This window comes from Myxocyprinus asiaticus, chromosome 39 (genome assembly GCF_019703515.2).
Source record: "Myxocyprinus asiaticus isolate MX2 ecotype Aquarium Trade chromosome 39, UBuf_Myxa_2, whole genome shotgun sequence".
In the NCBI taxonomy this organism is placed as follows: Eukaryota; Metazoa; Chordata; class Actinopteri; order Cypriniformes; family Catostomidae; genus Myxocyprinus; species Myxocyprinus asiaticus.
Window position 1 is genome coordinate 1,559,512 of NC_059382.1, and position 24,963 is coordinate 1,584,474.

The 24,963-nt window shown below is 38.7% G+C and overlaps 1 protein-coding gene across 1 annotated transcript in view; it reads right to left on the reverse strand.

The window, feature by feature from the left end:
- Nucleotides 1–24,963, reverse strand: part of zgc:153039 (uncharacterized protein LOC767698 homolog) — a 51,837-nt gene continuing 26,874 nt past the window's right edge. Inside the window, exons 7-13 of the mRNA XM_051679497.1 lie at nucleotides 23,627–23,784; nucleotides 23,040–23,122; nucleotides 20,165–20,289; nucleotides 8,209–8,401; nucleotides 6,264–6,438; nucleotides 5,964–6,110; nucleotides 1–1,746 (exon numbers count right to left, since the gene is read on the reverse strand). Of these exons, the coding sequence (XP_051535457.1) occupies nucleotides 842–1,746; nucleotides 5,964–6,110; nucleotides 6,264–6,438; nucleotides 8,209–8,401; nucleotides 20,165–20,289; nucleotides 23,040–23,122; nucleotides 23,627–23,784 (1,786 nt within the window). The 3' untranslated portion in view covers nucleotides 1–841. The remainder of the gene's footprint in view (nucleotides 1,747–5,963; nucleotides 6,111–6,263; nucleotides 6,439–8,208; nucleotides 8,402–20,164; nucleotides 20,290–23,039; nucleotides 23,123–23,626; nucleotides 23,785–24,963) is intronic.

The following is a 24,963-nucleotide window of genomic DNA, read 5'->3' on the forward strand; positions in this document are numbered from 1 at the left end:
TTTAGTGAACAACAGTAAGCAAACATTGTTTATTCAATTATTAAACAATTTCATTTTCTATATAATTTTATAGTGCTTAAAATGATTTCATATTAAAAACAATACAAACAAATAGTGTGTGCTGTCGTACGTGCATCTGGAGGTATATTATCAGGTTTGTAAGTTGTGTATGTGTTTGTGTGTTTTTGTCAAGAACCCACAAACACACACACACACGACACAAACAAAAAAGCACTTTGGTTTCATGATCAACAAAACGTCGAACTCGTTGACAAAACCGTATAAAATGGCAGCGGTTACGCTGAAGGCAACAGAGTCTTTACTGTAAAAACAACATCCATTATTGCTTTAAGTAAACAAACACACTTGCACATCTTTGATGTTATGGTGTGAAAACGCAAAATACTTCTGGAGTGGCTAAAAATGTCATATAATATTCCCAAACAGTCTTTGCTGACATCATTAGGAAAAATATTTAGGAATAGTACCAAGATTCGTAAGCTCAAAATCGACAACATTCATGTGCAGGATTCTAGAATTCGACATTCTCAAAATTTTCACCTGCTTTGTCAAGTTACAATCCGAAAAAGGAAAAATTAAGGAATTGAGAAAGAAGAGAGAAGAACTGGAATGTAAAATTTGAAACTAGGCGAACACGTTTTTCGCGTGGAAATCTCTCTCTCTCTCTCTTTTCTAAAGTAACCATGTGAAGTGCTTAAACCAGTCACACAAGAAAATTTGAGCAATATTAATAATAAAAGAGTTTCGTATCTCCCTCTCTTCGAAATGTCAGGAATCGTTTATCGTACGGTGTACGCATGACGTCAAAACTAACAAAGGTTCAAAGGTCGGTGGTAATAACTGGCGTGACCCCGTGAATCAAGAGGGTCGGGCCCAAGTCGCGCGTGAGCAGTTCTAGCTGACGCAGGTAGTCATGGTAACGACTTGTGTCCGCGGGAGGGCGGGGCAAGTACAGGAAGCGTACGGCAGGTGATAGGAGCGGCTGGCCCAGAATGAGTTTATTAACAGCCTGCAAATACTCGTCTGACACTCGCAAGGTGTTGCTCGGGAAACTATTCGCGAACAACTTGTCAGCCTCGACTCCGCCCTCCTCGTCCTCTGGCTCTTCCATTTCCGAGTGCGTCTGACGCTGCCAGTGAAGGGCGACTTCGGAATCCCAGGGTACCGTACAGATGTCTGCCTTCATGCGGAGTTCTTTCAGGAGAAGTCCGAGTTTCTGTTCGGTCGCTTTGAGGCTACGCCCCGCCTCCACGCAAAGAAAGAGGCGGAGCTTGGCTTTGTGCCACGCCCTCGTCATGTTAAGAATGCAGGCGAGCTGTAGCAAAAAAAGCGAGCACGTGTCGACATACGCGGCGCTGTCTGGTCGCAAGAGATTCACCGGCCAGACGTCAACGAATACTGGACTCTGGAGCGCTAGACTCTGATCAAACTGTCCGAAGTATCGCGCTAACGCTACGTTCTTCAGCATCTTAACGGCGTCCGCGATTATGCACACATACTCTTGAGGCCCGAGAGATTTCCCGCCCCAAACTCCGCCCCTGTGTGTAACCACACCCCCACGCACAGGTGGAAAGTGGAACGGTGGATCGTCGTGTTCTTCCGGGTCGTCAGCTTGAACGGAATTGTCCGAGGATTTGGCAAGTGACAGTGTGGAGTCCTGGAGTCGGTCCTGAGGCGGGATGTCATCATAGAAACCAAGAACAAGAGTATTGGGTCTCATACCACCTAGAGAAGATGACAAAAACAATAAAAGCAAACATGGAAACAGAGTGAAATACCAGATTACACAAGGAAAAGAGTGCTTGTATTAGGGCAGGCCGTATGATGGTGTGATGACGAGAGACCCGCTGTGTGAGTAAAGATTTTAAAGGCTCTTATATGCAAAATTAAATAACTGGCTTTTATATGGTCATTGTACTAAAGCCACAAGGAATTATTGAAATATTATCTGGAAAATGCTTACTTTTTATTAAGTTGACAGTGTATCTTTCTTATGGAGTAATGTTATGTATAAACCCGAAGACAAATAACATTTGAATTCAATTCCAAACATAATAAAAATAATAGTTTATTTTAAATATTTATATTTATTGTGAAAAGCACTATATGAATACATTTGTTAAAGTATACAATAAAATGATAAATATTGTTTCAAAGCAGCTTTTCTAGAGAATAGTGAATTACAACTAGAGGTAGAGAGATATATCATTTTTTTATCCATTAATCTGTGTCGATAGTTGCTGATATTCTATTTTAATATTTTTTACTCATCAAATCAATCTCATCTGGTGAAATATATACATAAAAAAACGTTTCATCTGGTGAATATTTAGGCTATAAAAAGTTATATTTGGTAAATACATACATATTGAGCATTGTAACGGAGCCAAGTCTCTATCATTTCAAAATAAGAGTCCTGGTTTGTTTCGGGCATGTTTATAATTAAAAGTCCTGCATTATGCACCAAATTCTCATTTCTCTGGTTATTATTGGGATTTTGGTTTCACAATAAACTGCTTTTGGGATTTTATACATTTTTCTAAAAATTCACTAATCGGTCAATCTCAAATTACAGCCCTTATTTCTTACTAATATATATTTTTTTTTTATAATATTCTGATTTATTTTTATTTTTATTTCTGTTTATTTTTTACTATGGCTGTCATCAATACACTAAAATAATTGTGATTATTCTAAAGTTTTCAGAATTAACAGTAAAAATGTTAAATGATGTCAATATTTGTTCACGTTTCTCTGAATTTTTTCACGGACCCCCTAGCACCCCCTGGGGGTCCCCAGTTTAAATACCCCTGATTTAATCTGTGCAAACTGTGTTGTATAATAATTAAACAAAATACTTAAAAGTTGCACACACAAAAAAAAAAACCTTAAAATGAAAACACTGGGATGCATTATATTAATGATAATTTGGAGGGGAAATATGCTCATTTGTCAAGAAAAAAATATATAACTTTTTTCTTTCAATTTTGTTAGTGAGAGGACACGTTTTTGTGAGATTTACTGAAATAGTAAAAAAAGATGTGAAGCTTTTTTTGAAAATGTTTAAAATACAGTGCACTGCCCTAAACTACAACTAGACAAACCACCTTCAATCTTATAGAGCTAGATAAATGACAAAAAAAATTTTTTGTGGCTTATTTTATAGATTTGTATTTTTAAACAGTAGATTTTGTGTTCTGGATTTTTTAGAGGTGAAATTAGCTGTAAATATTCTGTTTATAAAATTACAGCTGAAGAAGAAATTCAATATTGTAAAATTCGGGGGCCTGGGTATCTCAGTGTGTATTGATGCTGACTATCACACCTGGAGTCGTGAGTTCAAATCCAGGATGTGCTGAGTGACTCCAGCCAGGTCTCCTAAGCAACCAAATTGGCCCGGTTGCTAGGGAGCATAGAGTCACATGGGGTAACCTCCACATGGTCACTATAATGTGGTTTGCTCTCAGTGGGGTGTGTGGTGAGTTGTGCGTGGATGCCGCGGAGAATAGCGTGAAGCCTCCACACGTGCTACGTCTCCGCAGTAACATGCTCAACATGTCACGTGATAAGATGTGCGGATTGACAGTCTCAGACGGATCGAGGCGAGTCACTACGCCACCACGAGGACTTAGAGCGCATTGGGAATTGGGCATTCCAAATTGGGGAGAAAAGGGGAGAAAAAAAAAAATTAAATAACATTTTTTACATTAATTCGATATAGATTTCAATATTGTAAAATTTAAAACGCAGAAATTCAGATCTTACAGAAAGTAGGCCAGAGGTCGAGCATCCGTGCTCCACAGGGAAAAGTAGAGGATTTCAGAGAAGTCGAACATTTTGGCCAATCACAGAGCTACAATGGCAATTCCAGCATTTGCAGTGAAAACTCATGAAGTACCCATGACCAGTATATATCGAACCATTTCAATAAATTATCATAGACACTTGCAGATAAAGTCCAGACATCAGAACATGTTCAGTCTAAACTAGTATTCTTCCACTTTAGATCGGGAATACAGAAAATTGCGATGGAGACATGACGAAAGTGGACATGAGGAAAAACTTTGTGAATTGAAATGCACAATCCAGAAATAATGCCCAATTCCCACTACTTAGTAGGTCCTCGTGGTGGTGCAGTTACTCATCTCAATCCGTGCATCTTATCATGTGACTCGTTGTGCATGACACCGCGGAGACTCACAGCATGTGGAGGCTCATGCTACTCTCCGCGATTGAGAGCGAGAACCACTAATCACGACCATGAGGAGGTTACCCCATGTGACTCTACCCTCCCTAGCAACCGGGCCAATTTGGTTGCTTAGGAGACCTGACTGCAGTCACTCAGCACGCCCAGGATTCGAACTCACAACTCCAGGAGTGATAGTCAGCATTTTAGTGTTTTGATTTCCCCCTCATCAAGTAAGTGTTGCTTTCACAACCGTCCCGTCCGTAACGACGGACCATTTAGTGAACAACAGTAAGCAGACATTGCTTATTTAATAAATCATAATTCCTTTTTTATATATACATATTAAAGCAAAAAACTATGGTACTATCTTGGGAATATGAGTTTGTAATTTTACAATGGCTTTAAATGTGGCTCATTAAATCATACTAATAATGCATCACTGTTTCCAGTCTTTTGTTATTAACTCTGTGAAACTGCACTGCAAAAACTCCTTTTCTGAATCAATATATTTTTCTTGTTTTCTAGTAAAAAGATCTAATCATTCATAAAGCTAGTTACATTTATTTAAGGAGTAAAATGGAATAAGATATTAAGAAATTATATCTGAAATTACTATGTGTGCGAGTGTGTGTGTGACAGTGTGTGTGAGAGAGTGTGTGTGTGAGTGTGTGTGCATGTGAGAGTGTGTGTGTGAGTGTGTGTGTGCGTGTGTGTGCATGTGAGAGAGTGTGTGTGTGTGAGAGTGTGTGTGCTTGCATGTGAGTGTGTGTGTGTGTAACAGTGTGTGTGACAGTGTGACGGTGTGTGTGAGAGTGTGACGGTGTGTGTGAGAGTGTGACGGTGTGTGTGAGTGTGAGTGTGACAGTGTGTGTGAGAGTGTGACAGTGTGTGTGGGGGAGTGAGAGTGTGACAGTGTGTGTTAGAGTGTGAGAGAGTGTGTGTGTGTGTGAGAGTGTGACTGTGTGTGAGAGTGTGTGCTTGTGTGTGTGAGTGTGTGTGTGAGTGTGCGTGTGTTTGCGTGTGTGCGTGTGTGACAGCGTGTGTGTGCGTAAGTATGAGTGTGCGCTTGTGTGTGTGTGTGTGTGTGTGTGAGAGACTGAGAGTGTGACAGTGTGTGTTAGAGCGTGAGAGAGTGTGTGTGTGTGTGCGAGTGGGAGTGTGACAGTGTGTGTGAGAGTGTGAGAGTGTGTGTGTGTGTGTGTGTGTGTGTCTAAACTGCATCACAACGGGGAAAAAATTGTATACTGAATGTCACAGCTTGCTAAAGTCACACAATAGTACGGTGGAGCAAAATATGCTTAAAATCAATATTTTTCCAACAGACTGCCATTGTTTTCTAAAGGCACACAAAATTCACCCCAATTCATCATTGAACTCTATGCTTGGGTCTCTGAGCGTTCAGGATGTTTACATATTTTTAATGGCCTACAAGACAAATCTATATTGATTAAGGATGATTTATTCTTTTATTTACAGTATTTTGTTGTTGTTGTTGTTTGTTTTTGCACTGATGCTATACACTACAGTATATACTGTATCATTCATTTGTTTAGAAACTTTTGGTTTGCTTCCATCAAGACCATTAAATGAGATGAAGTACCTTTCATTTGTAATGTTTTTAATTCAATGTTTCCAAAAACAGCTACATTGTAATTTATATAAAGTTACTTGATATAAAATCACTCACTCTGTAATATAAGATCTTCATCATACGGTCCAGCCCTAACTCATATGAAGTGTGTGTGTGTCTCACCGAGTCCTGATATGAACAGCAGGTGCTGAACTCCATGTCTGATCGAGTCCGCCAGCGTGAGATTCACAAACGCTTTAATATTCAAATGATCCACCAGAGACAACCAGGAGTCATACTGAGACTGCAGAGGATCAGACGGCAGAATGTCTACAGAGAGAGAGAGAGATTATTGAAGGAATATTCCAGGTTATTCTCATCTTAATGTTCATGTACAGCTTCTGTGGCGTATTCCCACAGACAATAATATCCACTCGTCCATCTGTGCCACCTGGGCTGTAATATCTGTTCATACATTCTCACCCAGGTCTCCCAGCTGCACGTGTCCCAGTACATACAGTCCACTCTTCTTGATGTCATTGATGAAGGTGATCAGTCCCACACTGGACCTGGGGTTCGACACCATCAGCAGCACCTGAGGTCTCCAGAACTTCACGTGATCTTTACGAACGTCCAGCATCAGCAGGTATTTACGTACCTGAAAACACATGCGAGAATCTGTCGAACGAGTTCTGAGAAATGCTGATTGGTTCACAGAATTACTAGTTTCATTTTACTACACTTTCTCAAAATCTCAAGCTGTAATCTGATTGGCTGTCGGTGTGTTATGTCAAGGAGTCAGTGTGAACAGGTTTCTATCAGTCCAGCACTTGTGAGGAAGAACGAGTCGCTGGATTTGGCAAACGTTTGTGAAGTTCATCACATCAAATCGGTCAAACATTTCCACCAGCACAACTGCAGATTCTGATTCTGAGTTATGTCCGATGAAATTAGCAGTACGTATTTGTTTTACCAAGTAACCAAGTATTATTTTTTTTTTTTTTTCATATAAAAATCCTTAAAACAATAAGTAAAATGATCTAAGATACTGTGTTAAAACTGTATTGTTTTGAGAAATTTATAACAAAATTAATGCTTAAAACAAGAACAAACTATTTGCCAATGAGGTAAGAAAAATGAGCTTTTTCCCCTTTAAATCAGGTTTATTTATTTTTTTTACCCCACTGACAAATTATATATATTTTTTTATTATAATTATTTTAAGCATAAACTGCACTGAATTTTTTTTTCTTCCCAAAAACATGAATAAAAACACGTCATTTTGCTTCTCAACAAAATGTTGCTTGTTTTAAGGATAAACAGATATTTTTACTGTTAAACAAAAAAGTTATAAATATGAACCAGACCTTATCCTGATCATCAAAGACTGTTACTGGAAGAAATATGAAGTTCTGGATGTGTGTGAGTGTGTGTGTGTGCGCGAGAGTGTGTGTGTGTGTGTGTAGTGTGTGAGTGTGTGTGTGAGTGTGTGTGGGAGTGAGAGTGTGTGGGAGTGTGTGTGTGTGTGTGTGTGTGTGTGTGTGCGCAGTGTGTGTGTGTGTGTGTAAGTGAGTGTGTGTGCGTGCGTGCATGTGCAAGTGTGTGTGTGTGTGTGTGTGTGTGCGAGTGTGTGCACGAATATGTGTGGGAGTGTGTGTGGGGGAGTGTGTGTGTGTGTGAGTGAGTGTGTGTGTGTGTGTGAATGAGTGCGTGCGTGCATGTGCAAGTGAGAGTGTATGTGCGCGAGTGTATTTGTGAGTGTGTGTGTGTGTGCGAGTGTATGTGCGTGTGTGTGAGTGTGTGAGAGTGTGTGTGCGAGTGTATGTGCGTGTGTGTGAGTGTGTGTGCGAGTGAGAGTGTGTGGGAGTGTGTGTGTGTGTGTGTGTGTGTGTGTGCGCAGTGTGTGTGTGTGTGTGTGTGAGTGAGTGTGTGTGCGTGCGTGCATGTGCAAGTGTGTGTGTGTGTGTGTGTGTGTGTGCGAGTGTGTACACGAATATGTGTGGGAGTGTGTGTGGGGGAGTGTGTGTGTGTGAGTGAGTGTGTGTGTGTGTGTGAATGAGTGTGTGCGTGCATGTGCAAGTGAGAGTGTATGTGCGCGAGTGTATTTGTGAGTGTGTGTGTGTGTGTGAGAGTGTGTGTGCGAGTGTATGTGCGTGTGTGTGAGTGTGTGAGAGTGTGTGTGCGAGTGTATGTGCGTGTGTGTGAGTGTGTGTGCGAGTGAGAGTGTGAGTGTGTGTGTGAGTTCGTAATAAGTTAAGTGGTTGTAATATTCCTCAGGGAGAACGCAACCCTCTGATGGTGACTGTAGCTCAACTTTCTGGCAACTGTTCCTCCTGGCAACAATCCAAGCAACCAGAGGACAGTCTGCATGACTAAGGGTGTGTGTGTGTGTGTGTGTGTGTGTGTGTGTGTGTGTGTGCGCATGTACCTGGTGGAATATCAGTGCTTGGCTGATAAACCCCCAGCTGCTCACAGGACTCAAGTAATGAATCAACAGCAGTAACAGCAGCATGAATGCGATACTGGCAGACGCGTAGATTGAGTTTATCAGGAACATCATCACTGCGCAGCCGATGATCCCCAGAACACACGTGTGCCACGTGAAATACCTGAATGTTGGTCTGAGAGAAAGAAAGAAATAGTTTACACACAAGAGCTTCGGGTGCAGACCAGAGTGTGTTTTATTTTTTTCTCCCCAATTTGGAATGCCCAATTCCCAATGCGCTCTAAGTCCTCGTGGTGGTGTAGTGACTCGCCCTCAATCCGGGTGGTGGAGGACGAATCTCAGTTGCCTCCGCGTCTGAGACCATCAATCCGTGCATCTTATCACGTGGCTCGTTGAGCGCGTTACCGCGGAGACATAGCGCGTGTGGAGGCTTCACGCTATTCTCCGCTGCATCCACGCACAACTCACCACACGCCCCATTGAGAGCGAGAACCACATTATAGCGACCACGAGGAGGTTACCCCATGTGACTCTACCCTCCCTAGCAACCGGGCCAATTTGGTTGCTTAGGAGACCTGGCTGGAGTCACTCAGCACACCCTGGATTCGAACTCATGACTCCAGGTGTGGTAGTCAGTGTCAATACTCGCTGAGATACCCAGGCCCCCGACCCGAGTGTGTTTGATATTAGTTTTCGGTTCATTTATGCTCTGGAGAACATTTCATATGGACTCATAGTTCATAACTGGTTTGACAACAATCTTAGTTAGCTCAACCTTAGTGAGTAAAAGCAAACAAAAATTGTGTTTACAGTAATGCACTTACAATAGAAGTCTATGGGGAGAGTATACAAGAGGGTTATTGTTGATGTGTTTTTTGTTTATTATCTGAGCAGTAAAATGTAGTTTTATCAAGAAAACCGACCTCCCTACCCTAAACCTTAAACCTAACCGATAGTGTCAGAAAAAGCAAATGTGAGATGAAAAACACAACCGCTATGACACTTTGTGTTCACATGTGGACTGGCGTGATCTTCAAGACTCATATCCCGCTCCTTTACATCACAAGTGCAATGCTCTATCAGTTTAATCAGACTCTGATCCAAATGTGTCCATGTCACATTTCACTCTGAAATCAAAATGAACTAACCATGAACAACACTTTTACAGCATTTATTAATTTTGGCTAAAGATAATTTTGTCAGATTTCTCTGAACACTAGACTTAATATCATATGCCATTTTGCTTGTCAAGTAAAAATAACTTGTTTAAAGAATATTTATGTGTTATTATTGGAAAACAAGAAAAAACTTTTTAAAGTTTACACCGATCGATCAGCCACAACATTAAAAGCACCTGCCTAATATTGTGTAGGTCCCCCTCATGCTACCAAAACAGCACCAACCCGCATCTCAGAACAGCATTCAGAGATGATATTCTTCTCCGCACAATTGGACAGAGTGGTTATCTGAGTTACTGTAGACTTTATCAGTTCAAACCAGTCTGGTCATTCTCTGTTGACCTCTCTCATCGCTCACTGGATGTTTTTTGTTTTTCATTCGGAGTAAATTCTAGAGACTGTTGTGTGTGAAAATCCCAGAAATACTCAAACCAGCCCGTCTGGCACCAACAATCATCCATGTGATTATCTAATCAGCCAATCGTGTGGCAGCAGCGCAGTGCATAAAATCATGCAGATACGGGTCAGGAGCTTCAGTTAATGTTCACATCAACCATCAGAATGGAGAAAAAAAAAATGTGATCTCAGTGATTCTGATTCATGATGATTCATGAATCTGTAAAATAAATGTGCAGAATTGTCATGAAAATCATGTTACAAAATCTTAATGGTCTTTAAAAAAATGCTTAAGTACACTGTAGTTAAAGACACTTAATATAAAGTGGGTTCTTTTCTTTTGTTTTTGGATTGAAATACGACCTGGACATGCTCTTAACAGGTTTCACAAGATTCTACGAGAAACACACACACACACACACACACGCACTCTCAGACACACACACACACACACACACACACACACACACACACACAAATATACACACACACACAAACACACTCACAGAGAAACACAAACACAGAAATACACACACACACACACACACACACACTCACAAACACACAAACACACTCACAGACAAACACACACACACAAACACAGACAAACACACACACACATAAACACACACACACAAACACACAAACACAAACACACAAACACAAACACACACACTCGCAGAGAAACACAAACACACAAACACAAATACACACACACACACACACACACACACAAACACACTCAAATACACACACACACACACAAACACACACACACAAACACAAACACACAAACACACTCAAATACACACACACACACACACAAACACAAACACACACACACAAACACACAAACACAAATACACACACTCGCAGAGAAACACAAACACACAAACACAAATACACACACACAAACACACAAACACACTCAAATACACACACACACACACACAAACACAAACACAAACACACACAAACACACAAACACAAACACACAAACACAAATACACACACTCGCAGAGAAACACAAACACACAAACACAAACACACACACACACACACACACACAAACACACTCAAATACACACACACACACACAAACACACACACACAAAAAATACACACACACACTCACAGAGAAACACAAATACACACACAAATACACACACACACACAGAGAAACACACACACACACACACACTCACAGAGAAACACAAACACTCACACACAGAGAAACAAACACACACAAACACATTCACAGAGAAACACAAACAAAAATATACACACACACACAGAAACACACAAACACAAATATATACACACACACAAACACACACACAGAGAAACACAAACACACACACAGAGAAACACAAACACACACACAGAGAAACACAAACACACACACACACACACAGAGAAACACAAATGCAAATATATATACACACACACACACACAGAAACAAACACAAATATATACACACACACAAAGAGAAACACAAACACAAATATATACACACAAACACACACACACAGAGAAACACAAACACAAATATATACACACACACACAAAGAGAAACACAAACACACACACACAAAGAGAAACAAACACAAACACACACACACACAGAAACACAAACACAAATACACACACACACAAAGACAAACACAAACAAACACACACACACACACACACACACACACACACACACACAGAAACAAACACAAATATATACACACACACACACACACAAAGAGAAACACAAACACAAATACACACACACACACAAAGAGAAACACAAACACAAATACACACACACACACAGAGAAACACAAACACAAACACACACACACACACACACACACACACACAGAGAGAAACACAAACACAAATACACACACACACACACACACTCACAAAGAGAAACACAAATACACACACACTGTTTGTTTTCTGCATTCATTCAAGTTCAGAATCTCATTCCAGTTTCACCCCTGCGTCTCTTTCACACTCACCCTTTCATTCCCTTTTTCTTTTCATTTATCTACGTCTGTTTCACCCTGTTGGTGTCTTTCTTCTTTTTAACTTCCATTTTTCTTTCAACCCCCCTCCCTCTGAGCTCCAGGAGCAATTATGTTAAAAGCTGGCGGATAAGCACTCATCTGACACTCTCGCTCACTGGCACGCGCTCTTGCTGTAAGTTGTGTCTCACAGTGATGTCACCCTGCTCATGTCAGCAAAAAGCAAACTTCCCGAAGCCAAAATGACCCGTGCGACACACACACACACACACAGAAACTCTGGCGGACTTTGTGTCGTTTCAATCAGCATCTGATTAGCGGGACAGCAAAATCAGTTGAAGGGGCCATTAATCAGTTTAATTGCGTTCCTCAATCCAATCAAACAATTAACAACGTGAGGAGCAACTAATCTTCAGACTTTAAGGTAAAAGATATCACAGACATGCATTAGAAACACACACATGAAACTCATTAAACTGTTGTAAAATTGTGAACGTGATGTTCTGTAAAGCAACGACACAAATAAAATCCATAAAAAAATACATGAGAAATACTGAGTAAGAAAATACATTTTCACAGAACAAAAGTTGTTTTGATGATGTACAGGGTGGCCCAAAAAAACAGGGCCTCTATGTTTGATTTGCTCATATCTTAAAAATGCATAAAGGCGTTTGCATGATTTTTGGCGTACTTCTACGACTTTTTGTAAGCAACAAAATGACGTCATCGTGAGCAACAACTTGCTACAAATAAATAAATTAGTAAATCGTTTAGCTACGTTTTTTATGGCATCAAACTTAGGTGCTTCTCTTTTGCCATGTGGCCCCGTTTTTGTTCGGGCCAAACGATTTACTGATAGCAAGTTGTTGCTCACGATGACATCACAGCGACGTGATTTTGATGCTTACAAAAAGTCGTAGAAGTACGCCAAAAATCATGCAAACACCTTTATGCATTTTTAAGATATGAGCAAATCAAACATAGGAGGCCCCGTTTTTTTTTGGGCCACCCTGTGTATTTTGATTTTTACATTACATTGGTGCACAAAGTAAACAGCGTTAAGTAAAAGTTATTAATAAAATGACTTTGGTAAAGATGCTGACTATCACACCTGGAGTTCGAATCCAGGGCGTGCTGAGTGACTCCAGCCAGGTTTCCTAAGCAACCAAATTGGCCCGGTTGCTAGGGAGGGTAGAGTCACATGGGGTAACCTCCTCGTGGTCGCTATAATGTGGTTCTCGCTCTCGGTGGGGTGCGTGATGAGTTGTGCGTGGATGCCGCGGAGAATAGCGTGAAGCCTCCACGCGCTGCGTCTCCATGGTAACGCACTCAGCAAGCCACGTGATAAGACGCGCAGATTGACGGTCTCAGACGCGGAGGCAACTGAGATTCGTCCTCCGCCACCCGGATTGAGGCGAGTCACTACGCCACCACGAGGACTTAGAACGCATTGGGAATTGGGCATTCCAAATTGGGGTGAACTGTGATTGGTCACTTTACATATCAGTTAGACTTATCCCGTGTAAGTGGGCAGTTTTTGGTCAGAATAAGCTGCAGTCTGGACCCGACTTCATACTGATAGTCGAAAGTATGACTACATTTTTACACACGACCCCCTGAACAGAAAAACACTGTACGAGTGAAAGCACCTACAAATAAAATTTAGTTTTCTTGCATTTCATTGCCTTTCATCTCTTCTCCACTTTTGTCTTTAAATTTTGATTGATGAGTGTCTGTCAGATTGTTCCCAGTCTCATCCTTCCAGTTTTACTCTCGGTTTCATCTCATTAATTCTGAACACACACAGTCTTTCAGACTCACACGTCTGCCAAAACAGAAAGCACACGACGTGAATTCAGTCCAAACTCAAACCGCTGGAGTGAAAGATCACCATTAATCCTTGAGCAACACAAGCACAGAAATACAGAAATATATGGATCTCCTCTAGAGTTCTCCTGTGTCTTCATGGTTTGTGTTTGATTTCGGATTGGAAATCCATCAGAATTATTTCACTGTTGGACAAACAGCTATTCTTGGCATCTCTAAAATCAGACAGAAGTCTGATTACATCAAATCGAGTCCAGACAACATTGAAGCAAGTTTGGCGATGGAAAGAACAGACATTCAACAAAACCAGATGCAGACTTGAAGCTACAGTATTGTGATTCTTTTGCTCACGATATTGAATCAATACTTGTACTGATATTTTTTATTTATGTGTGCATCATATCAATAAAGAAACAGCTTGTCTAAATAAGCAAAAACTAAAACTGAGTTTCAAACTGAATTTGCAGATCTGATCGCATGGACACGCAAGTTCTCTCGTGCATGTCTGGTGCATATTCAATCTAATCATGACATCGAGATGCATCGTGATATATTGAATCGTGATATACTCAAAGGTTTGGACACACCTTGTTATTATTTTCCACATTTTAGAATAAACGTGAAGTCATCAAAACAATTGAATAACACAAATGGAAATAAGGGAACTATTTAGTGACTAAAAATGTTTAAAAATTAAAAACTCTCTTATATTTGGACTTCTTCAAAGTTTTCTGAAGAACTTTTCTGTATTTTAGTTCTGTAAAGAAAGTACATTTTAGATTTGTCTACGAATTTTAGGCATTTTAGCATAAGCCTTTAGATCAAAAGACTATTAAGATCATGAGAAACATAAATTCAGTCACATTTGTGTCAAAAGTGTATCATATCATATGGTAGTTAACACTAAAAAATATTGTTAAAGATTTTAGCGTTGCTCCGATACCAAAATTTTGGCTTCGGTACAATACCGGCGCTGGTACCTCAGTATCAATACTAACTCGATAAAAAAAATACATAAAATAAAAACACAGATTTTTGATGAAATTACACAGAAAATTACTTTCTTGCTAAAAAGTATTGCATAAAGTCATATAGATACAAATTACGCCTTTTTTAATTTTTCTGGATTAAATGTTTGAATTAAATGTTATGATCAAATACATACTGTACAGCTTTAATCAAATGTACATATAATGTCTTCAATTTCACGCATCCTGTTGAATAAAGATCTTATTTAAGCAGGACTTTTATTTTGAAAGTCCTCTGAAGTTCTTCCTGTTTTTGAAGGGTTCGTTATATCAAGCTTCCTGCGACTCGCGACATGAAATCTCCGAGCTGCAATGGTGAAAACGGTCATTTGAGAGTTTACGGTCGATTATACACTAAACACATTGCTCTGTGGCTCTGCAGATGGATACTATTGGACACACTGCATGAAAATCAAGCATTAGTAGTGTGTGTTGCGTTTGTGTGCGCACCTGCTTGTGTGTGTGGAGGAGATGGCAGAGCTGGACGGCGCCTCTCATTCGTTATGTGGCACGCATGTGACTATATTATTTCATTATTTGGCATCCTTCTGCTGTTTAATGATCACATTTGGCAATATCGAGACTTTTTAATTATTATTTTCAAATAATATTTGATTTCATCTCAAAACTCTCACATTACAATACATTTTGCTAATGGCAGCATACTTCAATATGGTACTGAAATTAACAACAAGATGATATCGTACCATTTTAAATGTTTTGGTATCGCAATATTTCGTTGGTACCGGTATACCGCGCAACTCTATAAGATTTACACATTTCAGTTCAAAATGAAATTCCCTCAAATTGAATGGTGAAATCTTTAACAAAATGAAACAAAATTATAAAATACTTTACGTTTTATTAATTTCATTTTGTTAAAAATTATGCAATTTGATGGAATTTTGAAACTGTAATTCAAATGCGTAAACCTTAAAAACTGGCCAAAATATTTTTTTTTGAGAGCACAGACCAACCCTGATATTAAAAGAAAACTGAAAATAAACATTATTTACTTATATGAACCCATATAAGTAAGGGAGGTTTTGTCGGATTTAGTGAACTTATGAGGATAATTTTGCACACAAAGTATAGATAAATGAACGTGCACACACTTTCAGAACCAAACCAAAGTGGAAAAAGTCGAAACACAAAAGCATGGCTCATTTTGGCCCGATTTTATGACTGCAAGCAGTCCAGTGCCCTTCCAGCATACACACACAAACGCACGCACTCTGCTCTGCCATGTATTGTTGATAAAGTTTGAAGTGTTTAAGCTAAATTAGCAATGCTAATCACGCGCGTCTCTCTGGAGATGTGAACGCTAAATGGCTTTCAATCTAACATGCCTCTGAAGACACAACACGCAAACAGGATAAACACAGCAGCAGGGAAGCCCTGCCTCCATAACACTCAGCCAATCAGTGGTTGAGAAATGCTGGAGAGCAGAGAGCTGGCACTGACTGTTTAACTTTGACCTCTAACCTCGAGTCAATTAGCCAGCACACTGTTAATACTGATTAAGACAAAACATGGTTACCACATTACTGTTACTGCCGGTACTTCTTCAGTATGCAGTATGTATAGAACAGGGTATTTTCTGCACAGAATTTTCTTAATGCATGGAGGAACACTCTATGATCTTTTGCATGTCTCAAAATGTCCATAATACAAAACACGATGTGTAATTGTGTGACGAATCAACGAGAATTAATATCAACCATGATTTTTAACATCTCTTCTTGACACATTTTTTTACACAAAATTGGATTAAACATGCATGTAGTGAAGTCATGTGAAACATTTGTACACATAATTTGAGTAGTGTTACAACTGCATAAAAATATGGTTACAAACAAAAGGTGATTTAAATTAGTAATCCAGAGACCAGCAGTTCTTTAGTCAGAAGTTATTTTAAATGGTAATATTTGCAAATAATATAAATATTGTTTCATCAAACATTTAAAGGACATTTTCATCATAAGCATAAAGTTACACTTTTTGAAAAAGAAGTTTATAAAAAAGACTAAAATGAAAAACTATTGATAGGCAGATATTCTGTATAATGAGATAGATACATTATTAGGTAGACAGACAGACAAACAGACAGAGACCAATCAATCAATAGATAGATAGAAAGATAGACAGAATGAACGATAAACAAAGGAAAAAGATCAATTGATCGATAGAACGAATAAAAGATTGATCGATAGATAGAGAGATAGACAGACAGATAGATCAATAGAATGAACTACGAACAAAAACGATCGACACATATGACAGAATGAACGAACAAATGATCAATCGATAGAATGATAGATTGATCGATAGATAGATAGAATAAACGACGAACAAACAAACGATCGATTGACACGTGACAGAATGAACGAACAAATGATCGATCGATAGAATGATAGACTGATCGATAGATGGAATAAACGACGAACAAACAAACGATCGACACATGACAGAATGAACGAACAAATGATCAATCGATAGAATGATAGATTGAGCGATAGATAGAATAAACGACGAACAAACAAACGATCGACACATATGACAGAATGAACGAACAAATGATCAATCGATAGAATGATAGATTGAGCGATAGATAGATAGAATAAACGACGAACAAACAAACGATCGACACATATGACAGAATGAACGAACAAATGATCAATCGATAGAATGATAGATTGAGCGATAGATAGATAGAATAAACGACGAACAAACAAACGATCGATTGACACGTGACAGAATAAACGAATGAACGAACAAATGATCGATCGATAGAATGATAGACTGATCGATAGATGGAATAAACGACGAACAAACAAACGATCGATTGACACATGACAGAATGAACGAACAAATGATCGATTGATAGAATGATAGAACAAACAATAGAGCAAAAGATTTATGATAGATAAAACTAACGATAGAACAAATGAACGAATGAATAAACAATATACTGAAAGATACAATAAATATAACAATAAATAGATTGAACAGTAGATAGACAGAATGATACATAGAACAAATGAATGAACGAACGATTGATCGATACAGACCGAACGATAGAACAAACGATATATCGAACAATATACTGAATGATGGCTCTAACAATAGAACAAACGATCAATCAATACACATTTCGATAAAACGAACGAATGAACGAACAACCGATAGATAGAACAAACGATCGAACAAATGATTGATGGATAGATAAAACGAACAATATATCGAACAATAGATAGAACGACAGACTGAATGATGGCTCGAACGAACGCTAAATAGATCAAACAACAGATAGAATGATAGATAGAACAAACGAATGAATGAATGATTGTTCGACAGACAGAATGAACAATGTAGAACAAACGATATATCGAACAAAAGACTGAATGATGGCTCTAACGATAGGAGAAACTAACAATACAAGGAACGAACAAACATTTCGATAAAATGAACGAATGAACAATCGATAGAACGATAGACAGAACAAACGATTGATGGATAGATAAAACAAACATGAATGAACAATAGATAGAATGACAGACTGAATGATGATCGAACAAACGCTAAATAGATAGATCAAATGACAGATAGAATGATAGATAGAACAAACGAATGAACAAACAATTGATCGACAGACAGAACGAACAATGTAGAACAAACGATATATCGAACAAAAGATAGAACAAAAGATGGATTGAACAACAGAACGAACAAACAATCGATCAATACATACACTACCGGTCAAAAGTTTTGAACACTTGACTGAAATGTTTCTCGTGATCTTAAAAATCTTTTGATCTGAAGGCGTATGCTTAAATGTTTGAAATTAGTTTTATAGACAAAAATATAATTGTGCCACCATATTAATTTATTTCATTATAAAACTAACATTTTATTAAAAAAAAAAAAAGTTTTTGGAATGGATGACTTGGATCAAATAATAAAGAAAAGCAGCCAATAAGTGTCCAACATAGATGGGAACTCCTTCAATACTGTTTAAAAAGCATCTCAGGGTGATACCTCAAGAAGTTGCTTGAGAAAATGTCAAGAGTTCATGTCTGCAAATTCTAGACAAAGGGTGACTACTTTGAAGATGCTCAAATATAACACAGTTTTGATTTATTTGGGATTTTGTTTAGTCACAACATAATTCCCATAGTTCCATTTATGTTATTCCATAGTTTTAATGGCCAAGAACTTTGAACAAATTTCAAGAACTTTGAAGCTCAGTAAATCACACAAAGGCCCCTACCATAAGACTCCAGTGGTTTAATCCATGTCTTCAGAAGTGATATGATAGGTTTGTGTGAGAAACAGATCAATATTTAAGTACTTTTTATTATAAATTCTCCTCCCTGCCCAGTAGGGGGTGATATGCACGAAGAATGTGAATCTCCAAAAACAAAAGAAGAAGAATGTGAAAGTGAAAATGGAGATTTATAGTTTCACACCCACACCTATCATATCACTTCTGAAGACATGGAATAAACCACTGGAGTCTTATGGATTACTTTTATATTCTTTTTGGAGCTTTAAAGTTCTGGTCACCATTCACTTGCATTGTATGGACCTACAGAGCTGAAATATTCTTCTAAAAATCTTTATTTGTGTTCTGGTGAAGAAAGAAAGTCATACACATCTGGGATGGCATGAGGGTGAGTAAATGATGAGATCATAAAGGGTGCTTTCACACTAGAAGTTTTGGTGCGCACTCGAGTTCGAATGACTTTACTATTATTCTAAAATGTGAAAAAAAAATTATAATAAAGAATGAGTAAGTGTTTCAAAACTTTTGACCGGTAGTGTATAACGATAGAAAGAACGAATGAACAAACAAACGACTGATGGATAGATAAAACGAACGACAGAACAAACGAACGAAAATATAAAACGATAGATAGAATGATAGTCTGAATGATGGCTCAACGATAGACCGAACGATAAATAGAACAAACAATCTATGAAGTGTAGGACAATAGATCGAATGATGGATCAAATGGAACGGAAAATAGAAGGAACAAAGGAACGAACGATTGATAGATGGAAAGATAGAACGAACGACAGAATAAACGAAAGAGTGAATGAAAATATCAAACGATAGATAGAATGATAGACAATGATGGCTCGACAATAGAACGAATTATAAAAAGATCAAACGAAAGAATGAACGAACAATTGATCGATAGATAGAACGAACAATAGAACAATTTATTGAGTGATAGGACAATAGATCGAATGATGGATCGAAACGAACGAACGAAAAAAGAAGGAACAAACGAACGAACGATTGATAGATAGAATGAGAGAACGAACAACAGAATAAACGAAAGTGAACAATAAATAGAACAAACATTAGTACAATTAGATCGAACGAACGATAGATTGAACGTAGTACAAATGACCGACCGAATGATAGATGGATAGATAAACACAAAGAGAGACAGACAGAGAGAGAGAGACAGATATAATCACCTGAAATTTGGGGCGGACGCCCACTCCAATGCCAGACAGGCCAAATCTACAGCGGCGTACACCAGCAGGAAGAATATGGTCACGATACTCGCAATAGTGTTCAATTTACCAGAGAATAAAACCAGCTAGAGAGAGAGAAAGAGAGAGAGAAATTGGTCATCATTTTTAGTAGGAAGTCCACAGTTTAAAGTGACCTTTACACACACACACAGTCATCTCCATTTCTATGGCTCTGCGCCAAAACCTAGTGAGCTGCCTTGCTGTCTACAGTCTATACAGGCAGCTTCCTAAATGACACGGAACCTCACAAGTGGCTGATTTGAAGCACTCTACACAGGCAGCAACTTGTGCAACACACACACAAAAAAAAACAATCACTCACGTGAAGCTCATGAGAGACTTCACACACAACTGATTCATATACAGTTTGACTTTAGCATGTGATTTTATCATAATCATTCTACCTACCCACAGCCTTCATGACGGGAGTGCTCCTATGATGTCTTAAAATGTTGCCTATTTAGGCAGCTCACAAGGTTGAGGAACAGAGCCATTATTTCACTATATTTTACATCTCTCTCACAGTCTCTAACAGCAGTGTGTGTGTGTTTGTTTTTGTGTGTTTGTGTGTGCTTTTGCTCTAACTCACAGTGAGTGTTATTAAGATATTGGCTGTGCATTATCCCTCATATTTAGTGTTCAGCTTTTTAACACCATCATATATAACTCTAAGACTAATTTAAGTGTTGGAGATAAATTGTGCATTTACGAGGCGGAGCTGCGGGCGCATTTCCATCGGAACTCTGGCGAGAGGAAGTCACGGTCAAACTCAAGAATCGTATCCAGGTTTCTGAATGTATTTTGGATGTCGAGAATACATCTGGAAACATTGCACGGAGTCAGCATTTCTTTATAAGAGACACTCTCGATGCATTATGGAAAATGTAACCTTGTTCCTTTACAACCACGTCTGTCAAGCTCCAAAAAGGAAAAAAAGCCACCATATCAAAGTATCGTACATTTCATAATGTGATTTGTGTGCTATATTCTAAGTCATCTGGAGCTATAAAACAGTTTTATGTGAGGATTGAGGAACATAATCAGTTATTCACTAATAATCTTCCCCTCCACTGCAGCTCGAAAACTTCATAAGCCTGCGTTTAGATTTAAAAATGGCATGTTGACAGGCCACACCTGGTTTGACATCACTGGCGCACAAATGACTTCAATTCTTGTGCATCATAAGCATATGCAACTCAAAGCTATCGTATGACCTCAGAAGACTTGGAATACTCTATAATGACACGTTATGTGGACTCATTTATACAATACTTTAAGACACTATTGTACATTTATGACATTTATGGTGTTTTTGTATTTTTAGCAGCTTGGCAGATGTGGTTAATATGAACTGACGCTGTATGGAAAGAGCTGCATGAAGACTCTTCAAAATTTCTCCTTTTGTGATTCACGAAAAAAGAAGGTCAAACAGGTCTGGAACGACATTAAGGGTGAGTATATAATGACAGAATTTTCATTTTTTGAGTGAATTATTCCTTTAAAGTGCAGAGTCACCATTCGTTTCTAAACATGTCTGGAGTGGGAGGGGCATCTTAAATATGGGGCTCTAAAGTGGGAGGGGCATCCTTAACATGAGGATCTAAAGTGGTAGGGGCACCTTAAATATGGAGGTCTGGAGTGGGAGGGGCTATCATATATATGGAAGTGAGAGGGGCATCTTACATATGGGGCTTTAAAGTGGGAGGGGCATCCTAAACATGAGGATCTAAAGTTGTAGGGGCACCTTAAATATGGAGGTCTGGAGTGGGAAGGGCTATCATATATATGGAAGTGGGAGGGGCATCTTAAATATTGGGCTCTAAAGTGGAAGGGGCATCCTAAACATGAGGATCTAAAGTGGTAAGGGCACCTTAAATATGGGGGTCTGGAGTGGGAGGGGCTATCATATATATGAAGTGGGAGTGGCGTCTTAAATATGGGGCTCTAAAGTGGGAGGGGCATCCTATACATGAGGATCTAAAGTGGTAGGGGCACCTTAAATATGGGGGTCTGGAGTGGGAGGGGCTATCATATATATGGAAGTGGGAGGGGCATCTTAAAAATGGGGCTCTAAATTGGGAGGGGCATCCTAAACATAAGGATCTAAAGTGGTAAAGGCACTTTAACTATGGAGGTCTGGAGTGGGAGGGGCTATCATATATATATATATATATATATATATATATATATATATATATATATATATATGGAAGTGGGAGGGGCTTCTTACATATGGGGCTTTAAAGTGGGAGGGGCATCCTAAACATGAGGATCTAAAGTGGAAGGGGCACCTTAAATATGAGTATCTAAAGTGGGAGGGGCATCCTAAATATTGGTGTCTAAAGTGGGAGAGGCTATCCTATATAAGGATGTGGGAGGGGCATCTTAAATATGGAGCTCTGAAGTGGGAGGGGCATCTTAATTATGAAGGAATCCTTAAATATGGGATTCTAATCTGTGACTACATTGGTCCCCATCACAGAGGGATCTTGCTATATATAAAAGGGGAGATTCTAAAAGTGGGAGGAGCATTGTAAACATTGGGTGGGGTCATTCTAATTGTAAGATGGGGAGTTATAAAGTGGAAAGGTCATTTTACAGTGGGAGTGGACATGGAAGGGCATCCCAAATGTGAGAAAATAATTCTGAATAGTGGAAGGGCAAATAATTTTGTGATTGAGATTATTAAATCCACTTGTGTTTAGTCCTGCTAATTGATTTAAAACTCCTAAACTTGATGGAAAATAAACATGTTTATGAAATTAAAATATGTAATAAATCACTCTTTTTATCATGAATTCATTTAAACACACACCTGTACGAGAAACCAAGAGATCAGAACAGACACCCAGGGGTTACCACTGCCAGATGTGTGTTTAGCTGGAGACAGAGCCCGACCTGAGACAGAGAGACAGACAGACAGACAACTGATATGATCAGATCACATCAACTGAATAACACTCCTAATATTTGCACTTAAAGCAACTGAAGCATCATGATATCAGCAGCTGAGGGTCAGATGAATAAAATAAACAGCAAGAAAATCAATCACTCTTATATCTAGATATTTATCCTGCAAACATCCATCCATCATATACCACAAACTTACACACAAAATGGCACATATTAAACACGCTGAACAACAGTGTACATGTGCTCCACCGAATGTTTAATCACCAAGAAAAACACAACCACAACAGGGTGAAAGTGAGACATTATATGCAAATGAGGCTCATTAGGGGGTGTGCCAAATTCACAAAGGTCGCTTTGAGTTATGAACCACAATTAACAACACAACACAATCAACAAGAATTTTCATGTGACGTGATCATGTGTTGTGTTAACACTGTAATGACTGTAGCGTAATGACTGAAAATGTGTGAGTGTTTTGCGTTTACTCACCAAACAGGTCGTCTCGTGCCAGAGCGTAGAGGATGCGGGAAGCTCCAATCAGATTACTCATAGAGGCGGACAACGTGGAGGAATACACACCGATTGTTACGAAGGGATGCCACACGTTAATGTCTCTAAGAAAACTATAATCTTTCTGCAAAAGAATTCTAGAGGAAGAGAGACAGACAGAGAGTGTTATTATCCAGGTTCAAGCATTGTCTATGCCCAGCATACTTTTATATGCTAAAAATACGTGGGTCAACCCGTGACAGTTCAACCCAGAGGTCACCAACTCTTTGTTTATCATACTTTTTTGTACTGGTAAAAGAAAAACATAAGTGAAGATGAAAGCCAAAATATTAAATGCAATGGATCAATATTTACTATGTAATCAAAAGTCAAAATAACAATTTTCGCCTATGATTTGAGCAAAACTACAGGTCAAAATAATACCTTAGAATGGTGCCAGTATCATTATTTTATTTTTACACAGAGATAAGTAAGTCTATTACTAAAATCAGTTGACTTCAGCTCCTCTTGTTGCTTTATATACCAATGGTGTCAGTCCAAAAATGGGAAAAATACACTTTTTTGTGTTGTTTTTCCAAAGTTGGAGTGCCTATAACTCCAGAAATGTTACAGATATGTTAATATCATTTTAATTTCTGGTATAGAACAAACTTTCCTTTTTGCATCTTCATTTTTAAGGCCCTATATGGTTAAGTCCCAGAGCTATGGGGCTCTCAATGTGGCTCCATGGGAAAATTGTTAAATATTAGACATTTTCAATGGTCGAAAACCACATGTGGGTTACATGGCATGAAACTAGTTTTTCACACCCAACAAAACCAAGTACACATAATGTTGAATCTAGAAACAAAGCATGTTTTATTCACATGAAAGCAATGTACAAATCTACATTTTGGAGAGTCCAAGAAATTATCTGCATAAATTCCATCCAGGGACGTTTCTGAAGTTTGGTTGATTTGACACAGAATAACCCATATAACAGTTACAGGTTTCAACTGATCCCTCAGTGTGCAAAAATCCACAGGAAACGTTTGTACAGTAGTAAATATGCTTACAATGGACGTCTAAGGGGCGAGTGTACTGGATGGTTTAAAGCAAAAATGTGAAGCTTTTTTTGTTAAAGCACTTACATGAATTCTTCAGTATAAATCTGTGTTATTTGAGCAGTATAGGGTCAAAGTTGTCCTTCTAGAGTGGAACTACTTTTCAGATTTCAAGTGAAAGTAACCAGATTTGGTGAGTGATTTTATTCCATTATTCTCCTGCGAACACGTGAAATGGGATAAACGGTACAATGTGCTAAAAATGTGTTTTTT